General features: G+C 38.8%; 1 protein-coding gene across 1 annotated transcript in view; it reads left to right on the top strand.

Moving 5' to 3' along the window:
- snd1 (staphylococcal nuclease and tudor domain containing 1) overlaps positions 1 to 19099 on the top strand; it is a 303535-nt gene that overhangs the window by 187131 nt on the left and 97305 nt on the right. The window contains 1 exon segment of the mRNA XM_056455628.1: positions 9351 to 9539. Within this exon segment, the coding sequence (XP_056311603.1) occupies positions 9351 to 9539 (189 nt within the window).

Below are 19099 nucleotides of genomic sequence, written 5' to 3' on the forward strand. Positions count from 1 at the left end.
GTGACCAAATAAAGTAACATTAGATGCATAGTTTGAATAGTTGGACCTGAAATAGTTAATCAGAGGATTCTATAGGTCAATACATCAAATATCTCCCAACACATTGAAAACGTAAATAGGTTTTAGGTTTTTAAATAAATAAATATGTAAATGACTGAAGCTTGTAACTGCAGTAACATTACTGAAAAAGTTGACACCACCCCCTCCCCCTCCCCCCGATCGTCAATGTATAATTTGTATCCTATACACCAGTGTTTCCCAACCCTGTTCCTGGAGGCACACCAACAGTTCATGTTTTGGATGTCTCCCTCATCTGACCCATTAACTTAAGGTTTTTGAGTCTCTTCTAATGTTCTGATGAGTTGTTTCAGGTGTGTTTTGATTAGGGAGAGGATGAAAATGTGTACTGTTGGCGTGCCTTCAGGAACAGGGTTTGGAAACTGCATTAGAAGAGACTCCAAAACCTGAAGTTAATGGGTCAGATGAGGGAGACATCCAAAACATGTTCCTGTTCCTGGAGGCACACCGACAGTATATATTTTGGGTGTCTCCCTGATCTGACCCATTCATTTTAGGTTTAGAGTCAGGTGTGATTGATTAGGGAGAGGTTGAAATACTGTTGGTGTGCCTTCAGGAACATGGTTGGGAAACACTGCATTAGACAACATCTGAGGTGGATCAACCTTTTATTTAAGCCGTTTTGAAACTATTGCCGTTCTTGAATTTTGATCCAGTTCAAATGTTGAAAACTGCAATTTAGAGCAAATTTTGTTACCATGGGTTAAAATAAATTATACACTAAAACGCGATAAGTTAATTTTACTAAAACTGTTTGAGGAAACCAATTGTGGAAACCCATTTAAGTTTTGAAACTGTAAACTTATATCTTGCGTCACATACACATATATCATTTGTGCTGATAACATCAAACTTTGAGTATTAGTAACTCAAACATTTTAAGTACAGTTATCAAATCACTATTAGTTCAGTTGAATTTAAACGTATTAAGTCCTATCAACTATATAACTACTCAAATGATTTGGTATTCCTTCTAGCATTAGAGTTAACAAAAAATATATAATTCATTCATTCATAACTCATTCTATTAGAGTTCTGCTTCATATAATCAGGTTATGAGTTACCATAACCTTTTTTTATTGAATCAAAGTAACTTTTTAAAAGGTTAACTGAAAGTTAAACTAATTTCATTTTGTGATTTTTACCGTTAGGTTTTGCAGTGGATGTACATATCATTGTTTTAATAGCCACAGCTAGATAAAGCAATATTAAATAAATCAAATGGATTGAATAAAATATTCAATCTTTAAAAGATAGATAAATAAAAAAAATAAAAATAAATAAATAAATAAATAAGGGAACGTTATAAATTGCTGCATGACCTAAATTCCTGAAGTTCATGGTAGTTTTCAGATGTATTAATATTTCCCTCACGCTTGAATCTCCTTCATTCTCAGCCTGACTGTTGAAAATGTCTGTCCTGATTGCAGCTACTTTCACAGAGTTTAAGATATCTACTTTATCCATTTTAAATGATCCATAATTTAGACAATTTTGATGAAAGGAGCGCTAGAGAGATGGTGTGAATTTAAATTTTACATTTCAAGTTGAAATGGATGGCAGTTTTAATGGTGGTTGGAGAGTTTGTTGTGTCAGTTAGCGGTTAAAGAGTGGCAATTGGGGATTCAGGCTTGTGTGTGCGCTCTAGGGCTGCTCAATTATGGGAAAATCATGATCACATAATTGTTATCATAATTATTTAAAACAATCATTTGTGGGCTCTATGACCAAAAAGTTTTGGAGATTTTCCTCCCTGTAAATAATGTTGCTATTACACCTATACATTTGAAAGATTATTAAGTTTCACATTCTTAATACTGAAGAATAATGGTGGAAATTAAAAAACAACCAAACTAACAGACAAACACAAAAGTTCTCAATTATGGAAAAAGAGTAAAAATTAGGAATAAAAATATACAAATGAAACAAACAGTGTTTTAGGCATCTTCACTGTAAGAATTAAGCTAGATTTGATTCTTATTAAAGCTGCAACATTCCTTCAGTCAAGATCAGTGAGTGACTTGATGCTTGGCTTTTTTTTGTTACATATAATTCTAAAAAGAGTCAACAGCAGGAATATAGAACACTGTTGCTTTAATAGTACTAATTTATGCATTTACTTTGTCATGCTGTTTCATTCTCAACTTCATATGTTCAGTTCTTACTACATTACAAACAAGAGTTAATGTAAATAATTACTATAAGCTGCGTTTTGACACATTTTTTGCAGAGCATTTAGGCACTCGCACCTTAAGATGACTTTACATGCATGTATTCTGCTTCTCTCAGAAGCTAAAGAACAGCGCACAAAGAACAGCACAAGTTGTCTTTCACACTTTTAAAAGCATGAATGAATCGATAACACATCAATAAATGAACCACATCCCGTTCTGCAATAGTGATGTCAGATGCTTTTACTAATTTCCAAGTGAAACTGAACTTTATGGAGGAATGAATGCAGAGTGCTTAAAACTTCGATGAAAATATGATGTTTTATCTCGATTAATGTCCTTAGTGGCCAAAATCGAAAAGCCCTAGCATGTACTGCTTTTTATATCCTCGTGGGGATTTAAACCTGAGCACATATAGACTCATTGGGACTTGTCACCATGGGCAAAATAGCTTTTGAAAGTATTTTGATCACGAAAAAAAAGTGATCTGAGGGTTGGATTAAGTGGTAAGGTTTGAATAAAAGGGCTAGATTTTACATCCCTTATACAAGTCATTGTTAATGTAGTTCCCACAAGAAAAACAAACCTGTGTGTGCTTGTGTAGTTGTGTAGTTGTCTCTTAACATCTCTTTGATAGCAGGTTTGAGATTTGGACCATTAGAATGAGGACCAAAACAGTAAAGTGGGGACATTTTCCTTGTTCTTCATTGCCAGTGTGCCCCTTAAAGGGTTGAGATTTGTCATTGGAATCATGTGCAGTATGTGTACACCGAAGATGAGACAGAGTTCCTTCTTAAACTGGTAAAACAACAAATAAATAAATAGTATACAGTAAAGTTAGGTTACTGTAAAAGAGCAAGGCCACCATTTACTAAGACTTGAAAGCCAACATGATGGATAAATGATTTGACATGCAATGGCAAAAATGCATTTGCAGTCATTCACATGTATAGTCTTCTATTAAAATATAATGGCTAGAGCATTAGCTGCAAAAAAATAATCCCACATATATCTGTCTCCAAGATTTTTTGCTGTATCGTCATATAACCCACCAGTCCTACTGCACCCAACGTAGTCTTAGCTGATATTGAACCGGCGATTCTCAGCATGGGAGTTGGTTGTTCTAACAAGGAGGCTAAAGACCATGGCCACTAGCGTCTGTCGCTAGAGCACTTTTTGAGGCCAGAGGGGTGAGGTTGACCTGCATAGTACTTCGCTAGCTGGCCTCTGTTACACTCACCACCCTAAACTTCACTCCTATCCCGGACGAGCCCCCACGTGTAACCCACCAGTCCTACTGCACCCAACCTGGTCTGAGCTGGTATTTAATCTGCGACTCTTTGCATGGGTGTTGGTTGCTCTAACAAGGAGGCTAAAGACCATGGTCACCAGCGTCTGTTGCTAGAGCAATTTTTGAGGCCAGAGGGGTGAGGTTTACCTGCATAGTACTCCACTAGCTGGCCTCCATTACACCCACCCCCCTACACTTCACTCCCATCCTGGATGAGCCCCCATGTGTAGCCCACCAGTCCTACTACACCCAACCTGGTCTGATCTGGTATTGAACCAGCGATTCTTAACATGGGAGTTGGTTGTTCTAACAAGGAGGCTAAAGACTATGGCCACTAGCATCTGTCGCTAGAGCACCTTTTGAGGCCAGACGGGTGAGGTTGACCTGCATAGTACTTCGCTAGCTGGCCTCCGTTACACTCAACCCCATAACCTCACTCTTATCCCGGACGAGCCCCCATGTGTAACCCACCAGTCCTACTGCACCCAGCCTGGTCTGAGCTGGTTTTGAACCAGCGATTCTTAGAATGGGAGTTGGTTGTTCTAACAAGGAGGCTAAAGACCATGGCCACTAGCGTCTGTCGCTAGAGCACCTTTTGAGGCCAGACGGGTGAGGTTGACCTGCATAGCACTTCGCTAGTGGCCTCCATTACACTCGCATAACTCTGTTAATGTAGACTGTCATTTTAAAGTAGTTTTATTGACATTTTGAAAACTTACCCCCCTATTTCCACAAATTTGTAATGGACACCTGCCTGTTGTGTCATTGAATGCACTCACAAGGGGATAGCTATGCAAGTGTGTGTGCGCGATGAGCCTGGTGTGTTTTTGGTTCTCATAATAGATCCTGTGTTTGAGAGATTGTGTTCAGACAGCATGACTGTGACACTGATGCATGTGCCCTGAAGCTTAATCAATACACACGCACAGATACACACATTCTCCACCTCTCCCCCCATGAGTTTTGTGATGTGTGAGCCAAGCTACTGCACACCTGGGAAAGTTCACCTTCATCGACCATCACACACACACACACACTCGCATAAATAAAACGGCATGTTGTATTGTCCACAAAACACAAGGATACGCACGAGCCAAGCCAGTAAACTCACTGAGTGTGCCAATAAATGAAGTGTTTATGAAAAATTTAGTTAAGTGCGAGGAGCTTATTTGTTATACAGATGCCTTGCATGGACAGCACAAAACAGTTTTAATATTTTACTGTTTGTTTTGATGTTTCACGCATGCCATTTCGCTGTCGTCAACACTGGGTGTCTTCTATGCTGATTTCAGCTTGAAGTGAGCGATGTTGTTTTTTTCATACCTACTACATCTGTTAAGTTAAACAGTTATTATAGTTTCTTGATAAAATGTATGGACTAATGCATGTTCATTGTGTATATGTAGTTATTGTAGTACTCGTAGTAATAATAATAATGATAATTTTATCATTTATTATTGTTGGACCTCACAAAAAATTCCATTTGTTGGTTTGTCATCAGAAGGACTTTAATAAGTGTTTGATTGATTAATTTCAGATCCCTTTATCCACTTGGCAGTTATTTATAATAAGGTGTTATTTTTTTAATGAAATAAAACAGACATGCACTGCTTATATGTAAATTAATGTTGCAAATTAGGGCTAAATCCCACGTTTCTTAATTTCGATAGGATTTACAGTAGTACAGTCATGTCTCTAACATGCTAGGCTTTGAGTCACAGGGCGAGAGAGAAAGAGACCCACTATAATTGGTCCATGCCATAAAATAAGATTTAAAGTCTGTGAAGGGCTTTCCAGTGATTAAAAGCGAGAGAAGCGAGTGTGAAGGGTCCTGTGAGTGTGTATATTATTCCCAGAGTATGTTTACTGTTGGAGAAATCTGTATATCATTTGTAGAGATGCTCTCAGGAAAGGTTAACCAGGTTGAAGCTTTAAACGAATGTAGATTTATTTGTCTGTTCATCCTTTCTTTAAGATATCATCCCTCACCGTGACTCATCTAAAGTGGGCAGGGCCCATTTTTCCACTAAAAGCAAGCGGCGCTGGAAATCAATCTCTCTCCGTTTTAATGTTTCTCCTCTGTGCGGCATTTTTCACACTTTCAGAAGCCATTTGTGATCCAGCGGGAGCCATGTTGGCTCAAACGCTTCGTCCACAGGGAGCCATAGTGGCTCTGGAAACCTCCACTGGGAGCCATCTGGGCTGGCTATCTGAGACTCCGCCTGCCCTTACAGCGCTGGTGTGTGTTCTTATTTCTGTGTGGGACGAGCGTCTATGTAGGGGTGAGATGTTTAATTCGGTGATCAGTGTGAGCACCCAGTAAACGCGTGGCCTCAACTCGCCCAGACGTCCACCTACATTCTGTCGCACACCCAGTTACACTTCAGGGTCTTGAATATTTGAATTTGTGTGAGATTTTACTGAAGTGTTTTTCACATCTTCACACTGAAATACATATTTTTAGCTAATAGGTGATAGCATGTCCATCTTGACTGTTGTGTAATGTGATGAAATTCCTGCTCATCACGTCTGTTGGCTATGGTAGGGCGGTAGGACTCGTGTAGTTCTCTTTGGAGGTGTGACTTTGGTCAAATGCTGAGAAAATGGTTTTCTTTAGTTTTTAAATGTGCCATTTAAAGTGTCACTGCTAACCCAGTGCAGCCATGCTTATCACAAGAAACAGCAAATAGCTGTACACAAGTAAGGTTAAACATCCCTTGTCAATTATGACTCAAACAACACACTAACCAAGCAATCCTTCAGCATAGCTGATTCGGTCTATTAGGTAATGCAGTCTATCAGCCATTATGATGGTAAATTAGTACTATAAACATTGTTATCTGCTGCACTGGACGAGCGGAAGCTGGAGTCATCAGTGGGCGTGTTTAAATAACATTTGAGATGTATCTTATATGATCCATGTGGAAAGATTTTCTGCTGTACAATAATCGCACTGACTCATTTCTCTGTTTACCCATGTTGTTATTGTGTATGAGTCATGGTGTTGCGCCAGGAAAGAATACCGCAAAGATATTAATCTTCGGGTTTTGGGGTCATTCAGATTAAACTCATGTAATTGTGTATTGCTTTATTAAGGCTTACATGAAGCGTTGGCGTTTTCTCCGAATTGCAGACCGAGTGCATTGCGTTTGACCTTGTATTTGGATAATCAGGAGATTTTAAATCTATTTGCAAAGATAAAGGCCATATGCTTTTCTCTCTAACTCAATCTCTCTTCCCTCTTAAACAACCTTAAGCCTCGGAGAAGTGCAATGTTTGTATAAAGTTTAATAAAAATAACCTAAATGTAAAAACTAAAATAGTGTCTCTGAACATCACACTTCAGTTTATATGCTGGGATTTAGCGATTATTTATTTTTAATTTTTTTAAATGGTGTTTGACATTTTGTCTAGACATTTCTAGATTTGTCGTTTGACATTATTGTAAATATTTTCAGCTGTTTTTATTGCAGTCCACAGTTAGATAAATTATATTTAAATGGATATGTACATCATTTTAATTATATAAACCACTGACTGATAAAAATTTAAGGAGGGTATACAGTCTTGTATGTACCTTGTATCAATGTTGGGGTGTCTGATGGTTCATTTTAGAGATGTCTGAAAATGCATTATGTGATGTTGAAAGATGAGAATTGTATAGTTGCTAGAGGACAGGTTAACAGACACTAAAGAGAAAGTTGTGGACTTCCTTGCAGCGTGTGCTGCCAAATCTTGTCTGAAACCCCCTCGTCTGTCATTGAAGTAGACACCGCTCTCGTATTAAGATTTGATTATATAATGTGAGAAGGTAGTGCAGAGCCACCTAGTCTGCGATGTGTATCTGAGACACTCCTCTTCTGTGCAAAGCAGTATCGTAAATTGTGTTAATTTGGGAGGGAAAGGATGTATATTCTGAATAGAATGCAATTGGAGTTTGGGAGCAGACTGCTAATGGTAAGCATCTACTTAGCAGCCACCAAGTACATGTTTTGACCTCACAGAAGCATGCTAAAACCACCCTGAACCCCTTAGCAAGTTATGAGCACCGTCTTGGCAGTGCCCCACAACAAATTAGAATCATTTCATAAAAAAAAATAAAAAATCATCAGGTCCTTGTTAATGAGAACCTGTTTACTATACTGGTTCACTTTGATTAACTCTGCACTCTGTGTTCCAACAACAAAGTACACTGGGTGCGTAAAGCTGGCTATGCGAGACCTAATACATTTAGCCCTCTGGCTAAGGCCAACCCAGATTACCGGAACATTCTGAGCGTAAACCCAGCCGGAGCCATTACCTTTTCTCGTGTAGAGCATTAGTTTGCTACCAAGCAGAGCCAGAGTGGGAGGGTAGTTGTTTGTCCCCATAATGTGAGGTTGGTTGTCATTCTTGTGTTTAATCAAAGTGCCGATTATGCCCTCATTAAAAAGCTTTTACTCTCCCTGCGTATGCAGCCTCTGCCTCCGAAGTAATTCCCAGCAGATTTCCCAAGGGGCTTCCTGGCTGAACAACCGCACTCTTAATCGTTTGACTCCTGGAGTGTCTTTTCACAACACCTGCCTGTTTCTCACAAACCCATTTCAGCAACACACTCCTACACAATATGGATGTTGGTTTCCTGATGGATTGCAATCAATGAGACCGATTATTTGGGGGTGCCGATTTTTAGCTGGTGGAATTTAGTATTCAAGTTTGCTGCCTTAGTAATACCAAACCAATGAATTCTGCTTAAATTCACAGAGCTGATTGAGAGTTATGCAGTTAGATTGCAAAATAAAATGGTGAAAACGTTTCTGAGGATGTCTGGAGATCCTAGACAGAAGCTAACAGGCTTTTAACATGTTAAAAACACCCAAAACAGTTTAGCAACCCCCTTGCCTTAAGATCATCCAAAAATGCTGTTGTAATGGCTTAGTCCACCCCAAACACCTTAGCGAAGACATAATACTTGACATAATACCTTACCAACCAGCAAACAACACTTGACAAACACAAATAATTTTGAGTACATTTCATTGCTACTCTTTGGAAACCACTCACTCACTCACTCACAAAACCCTTGCATCATTTTGTTTGTAAAACCTAGTTTAAGCATCTGAGTTCAGTGTAGCCGTCTTAATCACCAGACATTGTAAAGTTCCTTTGATTAGAGCTTTTAGATTAGCTGAAAGCCACTGCACAAAGACTTCTTCAAAATCTTAATGCATCACGCAGAGTGTAATTTTCTTCAGCGTTTTAGGGTGTTAAGAAGCAGTTAGAGTAGTCATCCTTGCGTATTTTCCTATAGTAATTGGTGAATATTTAAATGACTCACTGTTTTTTTCCCCCTTTATTTCCCTTCATCCCTGTCGTCCTGTCTTTCTTTGAAATGCACTCTTTTTGTCCTTGCCTGCCGTCTTTGATCACTGGCCAATAAACAGCCTCAGTGCTTGGAGACAAATGTAATAAATTAGTGGTGCGTGTTCCCTTGGTGTCACCGCTTTAATTGAGAATGTCAGGCTAAAGTTAGCGCCAGGCTGAATCCCGACCTCACGTTTAATTGTGCGAGAAAGACGTGCCCAGCAGTGATGTCAGTGACAGGATGTGTGTGCGTGAGTATATGAGATGAGTAGGGGGTATGCAGAAGGCCCCCCGAGTTGCCTGAAGAACGAGCCGTCTGGACGATCAATAGATAGCTCAGTCTCCTCCAGTGATCTGTCTATTTAAAACAAAGTCTCTTTCTCTGCCGCCACAGTAATGGAATCTCAGCTAATCCCAGATACAGTACATTAACTCACTCTTTTGCCTTCTCTCTCTTTCTCTCTCAGGTGGAAGTGGAAGTGGAAAGCATGGATAAAGCAGGGAACTTCATTGGCTGGCTTCACATTGAGGGCTTGAATCTGTCTGTGGCTCTGGTGGAAAATGCCCTATCTAAGGTTCACTTCACTGCAGAAAGAAGCTCCTACTACAAGACTCTGGTGTCTGCAGAGGAAACCGCAAGACAAAGAAAAGAGAAGGTAAGTTTGGTTGAAATTTTGATTCTCTTGTGCGGTCTCAGAATCTGTTCCAAAACCACCTAGGCAGCATTTTAAGCATCATTGGTCCTGTTCTGGTGGAAAATCTCATCTAAGGATGAACTCGCATTATGCTATCTGAACCGTGCCTAGGCGTGTTTCTTGGTTCGTTTGACAAGTGTGCGTGGTCCGAATTGGGCCAGCCCTGTCCCGGTTGGAGGAGGCGTGCCAAAGCACGGTTCCGTTGGGCTTGGCTTGGTGCACTTGTAGTGTGAGTGCAAAACTAGTCTGAACCTGAAACTGAAGACTCGACGTCACTTTTAAGGGACTGTTTCACATGGATTTATTAATCATTCTTACTTGTCAGTGAAAGCAAACTGTCGTACTTTATTAAAGACGCAAACCCCTCGAGGACGTTTGTTAAATTATGAGTGTCAAAAGTTGTGGATCTGTTCTGTAAACTATTTGACTACCTGTTACTGCATCCCAAATGACTAAAACAATAAAAGAAATCTCCACCGTAATAAGCTGAACACTCGCATCAACGATGATGCAAGCGTGCTCTGGTTCGGAAGGCAAAATGCAATGTGAGTGCAGGCTGTCAGGGATAAGGGAGGGGAGGCAATCGCACTTCAGCACGGTTCAAGGCAACTGTACCTTGTGTGAGTATGCCCTAAGACAGCATGCAACGGCTTTCTGTTTGGATACGTTCTTTTAGACAAGTCAGCACCAGAATGCTATTGTAATTCAATCCATATCCACTGTGGCCATTTTTGCGAAACTCAAGTTGGCTATTTATTAATTGTTCCTTTCGAAACAACAAGCATTCATTTTTGGCTACTTTATACTTCAATGCAGAAAGCTTTTGAGGCCAGCCCCAGAATGGGTCGCAGATTCCAGATATCTGCCATGTAAGATAAGTAGAACTTCACTCAGTCACAATCAGAAATTCATATGTATCCAGCCTACATATGTCAAGCAGAAATTCATTACTTACTATTCCAGATATCTTGTTTCATTGCGGTAACAAATATCATCTCTTTTCTGCCCAGCATGCCTCGAGCTCCTGAAGCTAAGGCCCGTACCTGTCATCCAGTGTATATGTGAACAAAGAGAGTACACAAATCTTTTGTCATGTTGCATTATCTCAGGCAAAACAAATGGACAAGTCCTCCAAAAAACAGTGGGAGCTGGACAAAAGGCACAGGAATGAGTGTGTAGCTCAGGGGGTGCCACAGGGCTATGTCTCTGGCACTATCAGTTTTGTTCTCCTCTCCCCACTAAGCTGTGATTGATGAAATCCTCTTCGCCCCTGATCTCAATCTCTCTCTTCATTTTCATTATGGCCAAAAAGGCCCACAGAAACCAAGGGCCCTGGTGGACAAACAACACTCCCGCCAGCTGTTTCTTCTGTCCTCTATCCCTCATTTGGCGAGAGAGTGAGAACAGCCCCGTGCTGATAGCAATATGATCTACTGCCTAAGGCTGCAAGGAGCGTGTTTCTGTCTTCCTTGTCAAATCTATCTTTTTTTTCATCTCTCTCGCGTCTCAATCTCTCAGTTCTACAAAATATCGCACAAAGTCCCAAAACATATAGCCACATCTTTCTTTCATAGGCAGCATTATAAGCTTCCAGCCCACATGAAAATAGCGACCAATCTGAAATGTGCATTCGTAGATCTTGCGTTCAGATTGAACCTACATTTGGCTTAAAAAGTCCATCTTGCTTGTTTACACTCCCTTGGATATACACACAAGCGCTTGCATATGCACACTCACTTGTGCACCCCTCTGCCACAGTGTCACCTCTCTGTAAACAAAGCATGGCATGTTTTGCTCTGACACCTTGAGGAAAGCACAGTTTGACCCTTATTTCCTGTGCTGTCGCTTTCCCAGTGGGTCAGATTGACTCACTGACTCGCTGGCAGTGAATCAAAGACGACAAGTTTGGTTTGTTGTGCCCCAGTCTCCTGCTCTCTGGCCCTGCTGCTGTCTGGAGGGGGTCAACAACACGAGGCCACCCTGATGTTAATGTGTTGGTGTAGAGAAAACACAATGACTACCCATGAACTGGACAGATGCATTGTTCTAGAAGATTATTTATGCCAGTTGTTGGGTCTGTCCCAATCCATGCTTTAATTCCAAAGCCACATTGGATAATGAAGATAATTTACCCTTCAGGACCATTGGGCAACTGAAAGAAAAACTAAGGACAGTGGTCCTTTTTATCTTGGTGACCTTCGTTTTGTCCAGGGACTGTTGGTTCTTTGCATTGATAAGGTTTCATTTTACTTTTATTGGTCCCTTGTTGGTGAATGGGGAAAAGTTAGATGTTTGTTTTGTCAGGAGGCAAGTTCAGAAACTTTACAGCAGTAAAGCAGTCAGGTTTTATTAAAAAGGTGTTTTTTCTGTCTCTGTCTTTCATCCATCTTTTCAATGTTATTGCTGTCTAATGAAAGGAATAAAATAGGTCCAGTGGTGTAGAATAATGGTCTAGCGGCTGTGAAGCGGAGTTAAAAAACCCAGGGAGACTGGGTGATTTAATGAAGAAGTACATTACAGGATTGTGCCTGCTGGAGTTTAAACTTTGAAATAATTTGAAAATAATTTTTGATTATCGATTTTTTTTTTTTTTTTTTTTTTTTGTCATATGTTGTCATTTGTCATGTCATGTGTTGGGGGTTTGTCATGACCCCCTAGTTTTTTTCGCAACTACGCGATCGCTGAATCCAAATCAAAATCAACAAAATGTCGACATTTTTTGTGATCCTGCAAAATTCTTAATTTAAATGCAAAATAATCGCAAAAAATTTAACTAATCTCATAAAACATCCAATTCCAAATCATATAATCAAATTAGATTTATTTCAGTTTGCGATTAATTGTTTTACATGACTTATAGACGTTGCATACACAGCCCACGTGATGTATTTGAGTGTCTCGAAAAATGACATCTCACCTGCGGCCTCACAATCATTACATTACATGGAATTGGGGGAAATTGTTTTTCAGCCTGTGCGGTAAGCAGACGCGGATGAAGTGTGAGAGATTTACATGTGAAGTCAATGCAAAGATGCGATTAGATATCCTGTGGCACAAATCGAGTGAATAACGCAGCGCGAATTTGCATTTGACGTTCGTCAGACTACAAAAGAAAGTGTGCAAACATCTAACAAATGGAGCAGTGGAACAGACAGAATAGCAAGCAGCTTACAATAATGATCAGGTGATGTGCATCAAATCAATAAATGATTTTGCTTAACTCTTTAAGCGATAAATAATTGTAAAAAAAATTCCGCAAATTTTTGAGAATTATCACCACAAAATCAGTCATTTACTACCGCAAAAAATCACAAAAAAATCTTGAAAAACTAGGGGGTCTGATCTTACATTATTATGTTAATGATCACTGTCAAATAATTAAGGGCCAGACTAAAAATGTGCATTTACTTCTCATGATTAGGTTGGAATATCCGTGGTATTTAATTTCTAAGCAACAACGACTTGGTAAACCCTTTCAATAAACAAAGAGTTGTATATTGCGCAACTGTTTACTTGCATGGAGAAACATGTCCCATGATCCCTCTTCCATGCTTTCATAGCACATTTTTATTTCACGCTGTTTCCCTGTAGATCCAGGGGAATACATTTAAAAGTTCCTCTCAAGATCATGTGCAGTCAGCACCAAACACTGCTCTGAAATGTAAACAGTTGCTGCATGGAGATGTTGGAGCTCTTCTGGTTGCCGGGCAACAGAGTTATAGCTGCTGATTAGAGAGCGGTTTATGACCCTGTGTGCACCGAGCCAACCCGCATTCTCGCGTCGCACAACACAGGCTATTAAAAGAGCCTTCTTGTAATTACAACGCGCTAATTATGAGGAGGCAAATCTGAAGCGAAGTCTGCATTCTGTTGAAAAACAAAGGCCCTCTGTCATCTCATATCTGACTTTGGTCTACTTCAGCCAGACTCTGGTGGTTCGGCCAAGGATTCTTGAAAACTGGAACAAACCAACCACTGATTGTGATACTCCCTTAGATCATCTGCATCATTGTCGAGAACATCACTGAGCTTGTCCGCCTCAAGCCCCCCTTCTTCACAGCCCAGATGCTCCCACGGTCACTCATTTGTCTGCTTGTTCCCGCTTTTTCTGGTATTATTGGGGCATAATTCCTTCACCGGGGGGCTGATTTCAACTCTAATAGCCTCCCCAGGCTCTTGTGTGCTTTACAACACTCGTGATAGGGTTCCGCAGGGGTTGAGAAGGGCAACCGTCTGCTTGTGACATTTAAGCTCGATAAATTTGTACGGTGGGTGAATGCAGCTCGCCACCACGTGTCGTCCACGTCTGTCTGGATCCAAGTGGTCTCTAAGTACTTTGAGAAAAGAAGAGAATATAGAAGTACTCTTAAATGTGCTTTCACGGTAGCAATTTTGAAGCACACACAGGTACACTTGAAGCATATTTTAGCTTGTTTAGACATTTGTTTTGTTTGGGACAAGGGGATTAATTGAACAAATTGTTAAAAGCACTCTAAAGTATACATTGAATGGCACTGTGATTGGATCAAAAAACAGAGTGGTTGAGTATACTTTGAATGGGGTGCAGAAATGGCTATGCATGAAATGGAATTGGACAGGAAAACAATGTATTCCTAGGCATCAAGAAACCTCCAAAACAGTCAGGTTATACCTCAATTCTGATACAACGACAGATTTGTAGTTAAGGGTATCTTGCATAAATTGGATTCGTCAGAGAATACACCAAGTTTAAAATAACCATTCCCAGAGGAAAAAAAAAAATTACAATATATATTAGCCACAACATTAGAATTGGCTGATCAATGACTATATTTATTGTTATCTGTATTGGCCAAATAAGGAAGTTATGTTTTTGGAAAAAAGGTTTTGAATGGTACCTTTCACATGACGTGACATGCGACACGCTTTACATGAGCTTTTGCTAGAGGTAAGACAATGTTGGAAGTGTTAAATAAGAAAAACAAAAGGATTACATCAAGGTGGTGTATTAGAGAAAGACACTAACTTAAAAATCTTATCCTATCTGATTGGTAACCATGGCAATTTCTGATAAGATTACATTTAAAACAAAAGCTATTACAGAACAGCATTTCCTGAGTGTGTTATGGTATGTTAACAACAAAGGAAGGTGCTATTACAGATACATTTCAACTTGACAAATAATTCTTTAGGGCAACCCGACAGCTGTCCTAACTTAAAAAATTTCGAAAGTGAATTGAAAAAATGCTTTTAATTGCGCTGTTTAACAATGGCATTACATGTATTATATTCATAAAAATGAAGAGCAAATATGTTACTGTGATGGTTTACTAGATGGTAGAAAGACTCTTGGAGGACACTTGGAGATTTTTTTTCATTTTGATGACAAAACGCACAAAAATTTACAGCATATGACAGTTATCACAGCAACACAACTAGTATTATGAAGACCAACAAATTGCCATCATCAATCATTACCGGTTATATTGCAAGTAACTTAATGCCTTATGCTTTTTGTACAAGGTAATTCAAAGTAAAGTAGCTTCAGCTGCAAAAAAAAGTCCCAACCTGGATTGTCTGCAGTAAATGTTCGCCAGTTTTGTTTAGGCTAACTCATTAGCAGCTTGCACAGTATTGACTGCTTAGTAACAGACCTGAACGTGGGTTGTCAAATGACACAATTGATGACACAAATTATACAATGATATGATTTTGTAAGATATAAGAATTCCCAGCCTGATCTCACGAGGAAATGTAACTATTTTACGTTTTGTCAGTTTAGTGGATATTTCGTACAAATTCGTACAAGTTCAGTCGTACAGAAATGTGCGATTTGTAAAAAGTCGGCACCCAATCCCAACCCTAAACTCAACTGTCATTGGGAAATAGATTGTATGAATTCACACATATTAAGGTTGATTTAAACTTCTGCGTCAAGCGTGCGCGAATGCTCCGGCGCAGCCTGTGCCTGGTCGCATGGCCTTTGGCATGGCTGTCGCTGACGTGCACCTCTCAAAAAATGTAACTACAAATCACAACGACGCATACCTCAAGCTCTGTGATTGGTTGGCTTGGTAGCGCTGGTGAGTGTGGGCGGGGCCGAGAGCCGCACGAAATCTTTGGAGCGAGTGTTTACAAGTGTCGAGTCCCGTGAAGGAGCTCTAGATGGAAAGTTTTGTTTTGTGTTTACCTTATGATTAAAGTTGTAGCACGTCCACCGGTTCCCGCCTCAAAATGAGTGAGTTTGACCTACTTCTACATTAAGGTAGCATTCAGAAAAAATAAAAAACCAGCAAAGAAACTCTCCACAGAGGAACATAACCTCACTGCCAGCTAGCGTTTCGGAAGTGTTATTGCAGAGCAACACAAACAGCACGCAGAAGTATAAATGCAGGACAACGCACAAGACAGGCGCTGTGGGTCACACTGATCACTCGGCGCAGAAGCATAAACCAGGTTTTAGCCACTAAATCAAGATGTTACGAATTGCCGTTAGATCATGTTGGAAGCTCAAATCAAGTTAAGATTTGCTCATGTAAAACATATTTGCCAAAAATCGTTATTTAACACATTCGTATCTAATTAAAATGAGGGAATTAGCATAATGCGACCATAGAATGTTTTTTTTCTTAAAAAGATCTAGATGTTATCAGATCTAGATTCTTTTGCTTTTGCAAACAGGCTGTTATCAGAAGTTTAACTTAGATTTGTTTTGGCTAATATATCTGTTATCTGCGTTTATATCTATATAACGTCACATTAAATAATAAAAATGTGTTAACATCCAGAACAGGATACACAGCGGTGTATTTTGAAAGAATATTTCTGTTGCTCTTGGATTTCATTTGGCTGAATCCCTCCTGTTGGGAAGGAATCTCATTCAAGGGCCTCATCAGCGGACATCTACGCCCAATTTTTGAAGGATTTCTTTAAGTACCAGCTTGCTAGCGAAAGACGGAACCGATGTGCAATTTTCTTCGTCATACTTGAGCATCACAGACAATCAAAGCGTATAAATGAACTCAGAAATATTTAACCATTTTTTTTCATCTTCAGTTGCCAGAGCTAGCGCGAATCCCATTGTGCTCTCATTCAAGCTTCTGCGAGTTGGCACTTTTTTACCTTCAAGCTAATTTGGATGAATGAAGGCAGTGGGAGGCTCAGGTCAGTCTAATGGAACCCGAGTTTTCCGACTCGCGATGCTGCATTAATATTTAACATGGAGATGAAAGCGCAGCACTTGCTATCATTCTTTAAGAGTCATATTTTGCTCTTGTTGGACAATGCATTTTAATTAAAGGCCCTCTTTTAATTTCCTCTGCTGGAAGTGATTTCATCCAGAAAACTGACTCGGTTGAACGCACGGATATATCATAATTTCTCTGTTATTAACAACAAAGTGGTCTAAATTAAGTTTTAACATTTTTTTTATGTATATATTTATCATCATTTCTTTTTTTCAGCCGCAGAAGCAGTGAAGCAGTGTCTGTTGCCATGGTAGTATTATAAAACACGACAAGATAATTACATACATGCCACAGATGAGGTTATCTGAGTTCTAAAGAAAGTAAAAGCTATTTTGGAGTTTTCAGGTGTTTGCTTCGCAGTTTTTGAGTCTGATTGAGTTTCTTCCCCCGCTCCAATCAGGTTTCCTTTAGCCAGTCATCTGAAAACACTCTCCCTCACTGTACTTAAATTTGTTTTAGGCAGATCTAAATCCGTTTTAGGCTCAAAATATTGTGAGTAGCTTTTTTTTCCTATAGCCCTGCATTGAAAATAAGGGGTATAAAAACATATTTTTCACGATTTTAAGTTTCTTTTAGTGCTTGTGTAAACTTTTTTTTGTTGTTGTTCCTTTTGTAGCACTTTGAGATTTTTCTTTATTTAGAGTGCTTTATAAATAAAAGGCATTACTAGGCATTATTATTATTATTGTTATTATTACTGGGTTGTTGATGTACACATCACATATGACAAAATTTATATAATTAGTACTGTCATCATTTAAAATGCAATACATGTTTAAACCTTGCTTTGTGTTCCATGGCGCTCTTGTTATAAAATCTGCTGTTATTACATTTTTTGATTACATTTTTTGAGCCAAATCTCAAACTGTCTTATGGTGTGACTGTCTCATAAATACTCACTGAGAACCATGTCCTCTGGTGTGACACTATATGCTAATTTTGATTAGGGCAATTCCATGGAAAACTTGAATTAATTGTAATTAACTCCATTTAAGATCAACTGTTAGGTTTTGACCTCAGAATTTTTCGCATATTTATTTATATATATATATATATATATATATATATATATATATATATATATATATATATATATATATTTTAGTTGGCTTAAGGTTTTGTTGTTTTTTTAATGTGACACACATTTGTTGAACATGCCCAACAAGTCTGACAAATAAAGGTATTCATAACTTAATATAAAATAAATAGCCCTATATGAAGAAAATAGCACTTTATGAAGTTGATACAGGACATATTTAAGGTACAATTCAGTTAAAATGGGAAAAAAGGGATATACAGTTAAAGTCAGAATAATTAGCCCTCTTTTGAATATTTTTCGTTTTAAAATATTTCCCAAATGATGTTTAACAGAGCAAGGAATTTTTGATAGTATGTCTGATAATATTTTTTTCTTCTGGAGAAAGTCTTATTTGTTATTTCAGCTTGAATAAAAGCAGTTTTTAATTTTTAAAAGCCATTTTAAGGTCAAAATTATTAGCCCCTTTAAGCTGTATATTTTTTTCAATAGTCTACAGAACAAACCATTGTTATACAATAACTTGCCTAATTACCCTAACCCGCCTAGTTAACCTAATTAACCTAGTTAAGCCTTTAAATGTCACTTTAAGCTGTATAGAAGTGTCTTGAAAAATATCTAGTCAAATATTATTTACTGTCATCATGGCAAAGATAAAATAAATCAGTTATTAGAAATGCGTTATTAAAATTATGATGTTTAGAAATGTGTTGAAAAAAATCTTCTCTCCATTAAACAGAAATTGGGGGAAAAACATAAACGGGGGATATGCAGTAAATATGAGCACATATTGGCTCTGGTGGGAGCATGCCTTAGTGTCCCAACAGTGACGATATACAGCCATATATACGGTTATACAAAAGTTCGATGGCATAATCGTGTGTATAAAAAAGAAAATCAAACGCAAAGTTCTTTTATACGAGGAACTACTTTCTTCCGCCATTCACATCTGCAGTTGACGTCAGAACAGCAGAAACCGTTGCTACTTTACCAATGTCACTTTAGAGCTAGTATTTGAATGATAATAGCATAATGTCTAAAGTGATTACAAGACAGGTGATTTTGCTCACATTTTAAGATTATAAGGCTGAACTGCATGAAATGCCATCAGTCTAGAGACATTTTCCAGTATTTCTCTGATGCGACAGCAACAAAATATCTCAATAATTAACCCCGAAAAAGCTAAAGCAAAGCAAACACTACCAAGTTACCAAAATACAGCACTGCAACATAAAAAAAGAGAGAGATCGACTAAGTGT

Source organism: Danio aesculapii, chromosome 4 (assembly GCF_903798145.1).
Source record: "Danio aesculapii chromosome 4, fDanAes4.1, whole genome shotgun sequence".
NCBI classification, from domain to species: Eukaryota; Metazoa; Chordata; class Actinopteri; order Cypriniformes; family Danionidae; genus Danio; species Danio aesculapii.